Here is a 6,816-nt window from a genome sequence, read left to right as displayed (position 1 = left end):
AGCCCTCCCGCGGCAGCCGCAAGCCCCCGCGCTCGCTCCGCTGGGGCCCCAGCTCGGCTCTCCCACCCCCCCTCCGAGCCAAGTTGGAAACCTGCGGTTTTTAGGTCCCGCGAAAGAAAAAGTCCATCTCCGCAGGTGGGGCTGCTGGGGGCAGGGGAAACGGCCTCGCCGCCGCCCGGAGAGGGCCTGGGAACTACAACACTTTCCAACCTGCTCTAAATATCCATTTAGGAATACAGAGTCGTAATTATATAATTTAAAACCAATTTAACATTGCATAGCACTACAGTAAATATGCATATTGCTAATAAGATTTACACAATTACTCCAGTCAAACAAAGCGAAATGTTTACCACCTCTCAAAATATAAATAATAAAATTAAACTTGCACAACTTTTCGAAGCTGGGGAAGGGGGGAAAAATCCGTAAGTAGGAAATTTGGAGTAATATTTGATACCCGGCGAGATAATAAAACTAAATATTTACAGGCTGCCTCTCACAGTTAATAAAATACGATTATCTGATAATCCTTAGCAGCAAGGCTATTTGTATAGTTAACAGCTGATTACAAAAGTACTTTAAGGAGGCAGGCTGGGGTCAGGGTGTCTCCGCACATCCTCCTCGCCAGGGTCAGGCCTGAAATATTAACAAACTGAACCGTTTCATAACGACACTGCAACCCCGGAGGCTGAGCTGCCTCCGGGCCCGTTGTAAGCAAATAACGCGTGTCGGGGGCTCCCCTCGGGCGGCAGCCGCGGGGGAGGCAGGAGGGTCGGAGGGGCTGCGAGGGTTTGGGGTGGCTGGGCCGGCGGGGGCTGCACCCTCCCGGGGCAGGGGGAGCCCTGCCCGCCCGGGCAGAGCTGCCTGCAGGGGTGCAGCCCTGGGGGCCCCCGGCCTGCGGAGGGAGAGGGCCGCGGCCGTGGCCCAGGCACCCTCGGGCAGCAGGGAGGAGAGCGCCCGCAGAGGCCCTAATTCCCAGCCTGGGCGGCAGGCTGAGCGCACTTGTCCTCGGGTTTGGGGACGGATGGCGGGAGAGGAAAATTATGGGAAACAATTAATCAGCGCCGCATCTGCTGCTGCTGCCGCCGGCTCCATGCGGGAGCCGCGGATCGGGCAGATCCCCGGAGCGGGGGAGGCGCGGGCGCGGCCGGGCCCGTCGAGGGGCGCCCCGAGCCCGGGGACCCCGGGGCTGTGGCAGCGCCGGGGGGAGCCCGCGGCCGCCAGCCCCCGGTTATGAGCTCTGCGAGACTACAGAGGCCGCGATTGCCTCATTAGCTGGGACTCCTAATATTTTAAAACCTGTTAACTCTTTCCCCTTTCAACAGAGGACGCCCCTCGCCATTTATTATTAGTATTTTTTTCCTTTATGGAAAGAAAAAGGAATGTGTGTGTGTTGGTGTGTGTGTAGGGGAAGCCGCTGATCCGTTTTGTGCCCTCCTCCTTTTGAGAGCCTGTCTCCATAATTTAATGATAATTTAAAATATTGTTTCTCTCCCACTGTTTGATAATCCTGTTCCTTTAGTTGGTCTGATGCTGACAGATTTTGAAGGCCACGCTTTTCCCTCTCACCTGCTGTTACGTTTAAAAAGAAAAAGGTATTAACCTCCGAGGAAATAAATATTGAAACAAAAGGTTCCAGCCACAAAGCCCCCAGATCCCATCAATTCAATCCTCCGCTCTTAATTTTCCTGCGTTTTGATTTTCGTCATATTTTATACCTGGGCTTCCCTCTCCCATGTTTCTCGCCACAGCTTGCGGACCCTGGTATTTATTTGTCTGTCTGGGGGCGTCCAGAACTTACTTTTAAGTTGGAGTTTATTTTGTGTTTTATTTGCGGGCCCGATTCGATAAGGGACCAGTTTCCTTAAGGGGGGGGGGAAAAAAGTAAATTGCTGTATGTGGGTGTAGCTGTAATGAAAAATCAGAGCAGTTAAATCGTAAAATTTGGATTAAGAAGCTTGAATTTAATACACACACAACACATTTATTAAAGCATTAGAATAATTGAAATTTGCTGCTGGAATAGTCCAATCTGTTTAAATAATTCTATGGGTGTCTTGTTGTGATAAAAGATTATCTGGAATTCTATTAAAGGCGCAGGAGCCCGATTTCTAAATCCTATTTGGATACTTTCAATAACTATCAATAATCTCATCTACTCAACAGCCTCCTGCCTCTCAGCTTTATCTGAAAGTTTACAGCATTTCAGGAGAATTTCATAATAAAAACCCCGACATCGTAGGAAAGCGGTACCTGTCATTCATGTTCGGATTAAAAAAATATTAATATGAGAAAAAGCCCATTGAAAGGTTTTCTGTTTAAGTGCCAGACTAGATGCAGGGGATAGATTGGTTTTGTATTTCAAATCTCACCTGAAGGTTATTTTTATCTATCTAAACAAATTATCCCTGTCTGTTTGTGGAGTAATTACATCAATGAATATTATGAATAAGGTACGCTCCAGCCAAATATTAATTAAAGGCTCAGCACACCTCTCTCCTCCTTCTACTGGGCTCTCTTCTTAGCCATGAATTAATGCCAGGTCCTTTTTAATCCCTCACTTATTACAACTTTCGGTTAATTTTATATTGTTTAATATCATTCCAGGGTCTAATTTCTTTTGTTTATGCGCGGGGTATCTGCGTAATTGTTACCAGAGACTTTCCTGGCCGGAGCATCAGCCCTCCCAAACCTTAGCGCTTTCACAAATCGCTGCTAATTTTCTTCATTAACTTCATTTGCTCTTTCTACGTATTTTCGCGGGGGTGAACTGGGGAGAGGCCCGGGCAGGGCCATGCCCTCAGCACCGACTTCTCCCTCGAAGCTCGAAGCACGGGGCGGGCGGAGTGAGGCGAAACGTCCTTTTCCCTCCGAGACCCCAAACCTGGGGCGAAGTTGCGCGGGGCGGCGCGTCCGGCACCGCAGGGCGAGCGCGTCCCTGGCCTGAGCGGCAAAATCACCCCAATCCGGGTGTTAAAAGCGATCGGGAGCGGGCTGAAAAACACAGCCCTCTCTGGGCTCTGCACCAGGCGGCTCCCCCTTCCCTTTTCCTCCTTTCTCCCTTTTTTTTTTTTTTTTTTTTTTTGAGCTCTTCCTTAACTCCCTGGACCCAGCCCTGATTTCATTCTGGTTATTAGACAGCTACCAGTGACTGTCTGCACTCCGCGTCTTTCCTGCTAATTATCACCTTATGAAAAGTGTTTCATTAAGAAACTCTGCTTTTGATTAATTATCGACAGAATGCTGACCAGAAAGAAATGAAATTAGTCGCTGACCCCGTCTGAGTAACACTGAAAATTCATCACCTATCCTTTTAATATTGAAACGCACCGTAGAATTTTAATAGAAAATATTGTTTTTTTCCAAACCTTTCAGTCTTTATTAATGCCCCTGGGCAAGAAATGATATTGCTGGCAATATAGCAGCCTTTGTTCATTTTAAATTTATTAAACATAATGCACTTCATTTTCAAATATTTTACTGTTTCTTTTTAATTTCGCTCACTGTAAGTACAGAATAAACCCTTTTAAAACATTTAAGATAGTGGGGGGAACCCCTCCGCCCTCCCCAGAAGGCCATATCCCGTAGAGGCCGGGCCGTCGAGTCCATGGGAAGCGCCTGTGATTTCAGCTGCCTGCTCCTGGCCCCCGCGGACCCGCGGATTCTCCCTGCGGGGTCCCGAGGAGGGAAAGGGAAGGACGGGGGAGCCCAAGCCCCTCACCGCGAGGGCTGGCGGGGGCTGAGCCCCGTCGGGGCGGCGTGCGGAGCTGCAGGGGGGCTGCCCGCAGCTAGCCCGCGGCTCCCGTCGGGGCTGCTCGCCGCCGGGCCCTCCTCCCTCCCTGCCCCACCTGGGGCTCCCCCCGACGGCCGCGGCCGGGCCGCCCCCCCGGGGCTCCGCGCACGGAGGAGCCCGGGCTGCCCGGCCTCGGGTGGGGGGACCAGGACGGCTCCCCTCACCGACGGCTGCGGGAGGGGGCGCGGACGGTGCCGCCTCCCCGGGCCCGGGCCCGGCCCTCCCCCGACAGCTGCAGCCCCGCGGGTCCCCCGGGCCGGCGGCCGCGGCCGCTCTCCCGCCTGTCCCCCTTTCCCAAGGAATCCGAGACCTGCGCTTAATGAGACGTGAAGTGTGAAAAACTTCCTGAGCGGGGCGGCTCTAACGACGTTCCCAGATGTGCGGCGGGGAAGGGGCGGCCCCGCCGCGGGGCTCCCCGGGGAACGGCCCCGCCAGCCTGCCCGGGGGCCGCGACGGGGTCCCGCCGGGGCTGGGAGCGGGGCGACGGCGCTCAGCACCCTGCGGGACCCCGGGCGGCTCCGCTCTCGGATGTCTAGGGATCCTTCCCCCTGTGCTCACCCCCGGCTCTCCTGTGCGCCCCTTGGTCCCTTGTGCGCACCCTCGGGGCCCCTCTGTGCAACCCCGGGGCTCCTGGGCGCACCCCCAGACCTCCTGTGCATCCCTTGTGCGCACCCCCGAGCCCCCCCGGTGCTCTCCAGCCCCGCCGGCTGCTCCGCTCCGACGTGATCCCTCCGACGGGGAGGGGAAACCCGGTCAGTTTTGTCCTGACCTGAGCCGCAGAAGTCGCTCCAAAGGGGTCGGCTCCAGAGGCTACCTGCCCTTGGGCACTCCGGGGGGGCGGGCTGGCGGGGCCCCCCTCGGGCCGGGCGGGGATGGGGCTCGGCGGGCAGGGGGAAAGCAGCCCCGGCCGCGGGCTGGCTCTTCTCCCTCGCCCTTTCCACCCCTCTACCAGCCCCCTGCAAGCGAACAACGCTCTCAGCGGCTCCACTCTCTACCCTCGCATTTCTCCCCCCCTCCCAAGTGCGGTGCCACACGCAAAGCCCTAGATGGTCGGGCAAATAAATAAATAAACGCCAGTCTCCTATTTTTATGAGCCATTTAACTCCAAAATAGACCTCCAGTATCTAGTCCCCGCGCTGGATTTCCATATCCAGTCACTCAGCCCTGCTTATCTTCATGTATGGCTGCCTCATGTTTAACACACAATTACATTTTCTCCCTCCAATTCCATTACAAATGGAATCGGGGAGGCATTGTTTGAAGAAATGTACTGCTTCAGTTCTAGTTATGTCGTACAATGAACGGAACAGTGGAAAAAATCTAGACACCAAAGAGTCAACACTCACACGCACACACACACACACACACACACACACAAGCACACGCGGAGCCCGGCTCCGAGCGGAGCCGCTCAGCCCGCACCCTTATTTACCGCAAACAAACTGCTGCCTTGCAATGGGGCTAGCCAGGAAAGGGGGCCCAGGCAGAGATAACCAAGCGATGGGAAGTTAATTAATTGCATTAAACTATTGACTAACTACCTAGCTCAATCGTAATTCATTTAGAGAATATTAAAATCTGAGGAACAATAATAAAATTGATGCCGATTCCCAGCGGAAGGAGATGGCCAGCAAATTGGATACTTTTCTTAATCTGGCGTAAATAATAACATGTCTGTTCCCACTCCCTCTCAGGCCAATTCCCCTATCATTTATTCCAGGCTCAAAAGCCTGCTTCCATAATTGATATCAGTTACTCAATGAGTGCTTCTTGCATTTGTTCTCGTTATCCGTTATAATTACAAAGTTCAGCCCGGGCGGCTGGGAGGGTGTCGGTCCCGGCTCGGCGGGGCTGTAGCAGAGCCCTGCCTCGGGCCGAGGCTCGGCTCCCCCCAAAGCCCGGGTGGAAAAGCCGAGCCCGAACCCCCCCCCTCCCGGGGGGCGCGTTGCCGGCGAGCCGGGCGGGTCGCCGGGGCAGCCGGGACGCTTGCGGTGCGGTGCCGGCAGTGAGGGGCCGGGACGCCCGGCTCGCCCCCCCCCCCAAGGGCCGTCCCCCCCCTACCCCCGGCCGGGGCGGTGTTTCGAGGGCCGGGGGCTGCCGGGGGGCCCCTCGCCCTGCGCCCCGCCCGGCCCCGCTGCCCCCGGCGGAGCCGCCGCGCCGCGCCGCGCCTGCCTCGGATCCGAGCAGATATTACTATTTCGTTATTTATTCACTTATTTATTCATTTATAAAGTGTTTACTTAGCTCGGTGCAGATGTAACATCTCATTTACAGGTTGGCCCCGGGGCAGAGAAACAATTGGCAACACAGGAAAAAAAAATTAAAAAAAAGAAGAACTCGGGAGAATAAAGAGGGAGAGAGGAGGGAAGGGGAGCTGCCGTCTGCGGCGGGGGAGCGCGCCCGGCTCCTCCCCGCCTTCCCGGCCCCGGGGAGCCGCGGCCCCGCGCACCCCGCCGCCCCCCCAGCGCTCCCCGCTTTGCAGGCCCGGGGGCGAGGCGGGGACCCGGCCCCGCCGTGGGAGCCGTCGGGGCAGCGCTCCGCCGGGGAGTTCGGCACCCCTTGCCCCGGAAGGGGAAACTGAGGCACGGGGTGCGGGCTGGCTGGGAGGGCAGGGGATGGAGGTGCCTCCCGGGGGGGGGGGGRGAGGCGGAGTGCTTGCGGGGGACGGTGCGGGGGGGGGTCCCGTAACCCCCTCCCCGGCCCGTCGCAGGGCCAAGCTGCGCCTCTGCCGCGGGCGCCGGGGACTGTCCCCGGGCCCGGGCTGCGAGCACTGCGAGGACGAGCCGTGGGGCTCCGCTTCATCCCCGGCCCCAGAAACCCTGCCTTCCTCCCCCTCCACCAAAGAGCAATTTTTCTAACTCCGAAGCGCAGCAATAGGGGCCTTGGGGCCTGGGCAGAGTTCATAAACATTTGTTTTCCAGCTGATTTTTTTTGGTTTGTTTGTTTGGAGGGATGGATGGTTCCGGCCGGCCGTTGTTTGCGAGGCAGGAGCAGGGAGGCAACGTGCCGGGGGGGCGGGAAGG

The 6,816-nt window shown here is 56.5% G+C and overlaps 1 protein-coding gene across 1 annotated transcript in view; it reads left to right on the top strand.

The window, feature by feature from the left end:
- The window catches only part of UNCX (UNC homeobox), a 66,335-nt gene that overhangs the window by 7,907 nt on the left and 51,612 nt on the right, over nt 1–6,816 (top strand). The window contains exon 4 of the mRNA XM_026082975.1: nt 1–18. This exon is cut by the window's left edge and continues 1 nt beyond it. Coding sequence (XP_025938760.1) covers nt 1–18 — 18 coding nt within the window. The remainder of the gene's footprint in view (nt 19–6,816) is intronic.

Source organism: Apteryx rowi, unplaced genomic scaffold (genome assembly GCF_003343035.1).
Source record: "Apteryx rowi isolate R43461 unplaced genomic scaffold, aptRow1 scaffold_6, whole genome shotgun sequence".
Lineage (NCBI taxonomy): Eukaryota > Metazoa > Chordata > Aves > Apterygiformes > Apterygidae > Apteryx > Apteryx rowi.
The sequence above is the reverse complement of the archived record's forward strand: the minus strand, read 5'-3'. Positions and strand labels throughout refer to the sequence as shown.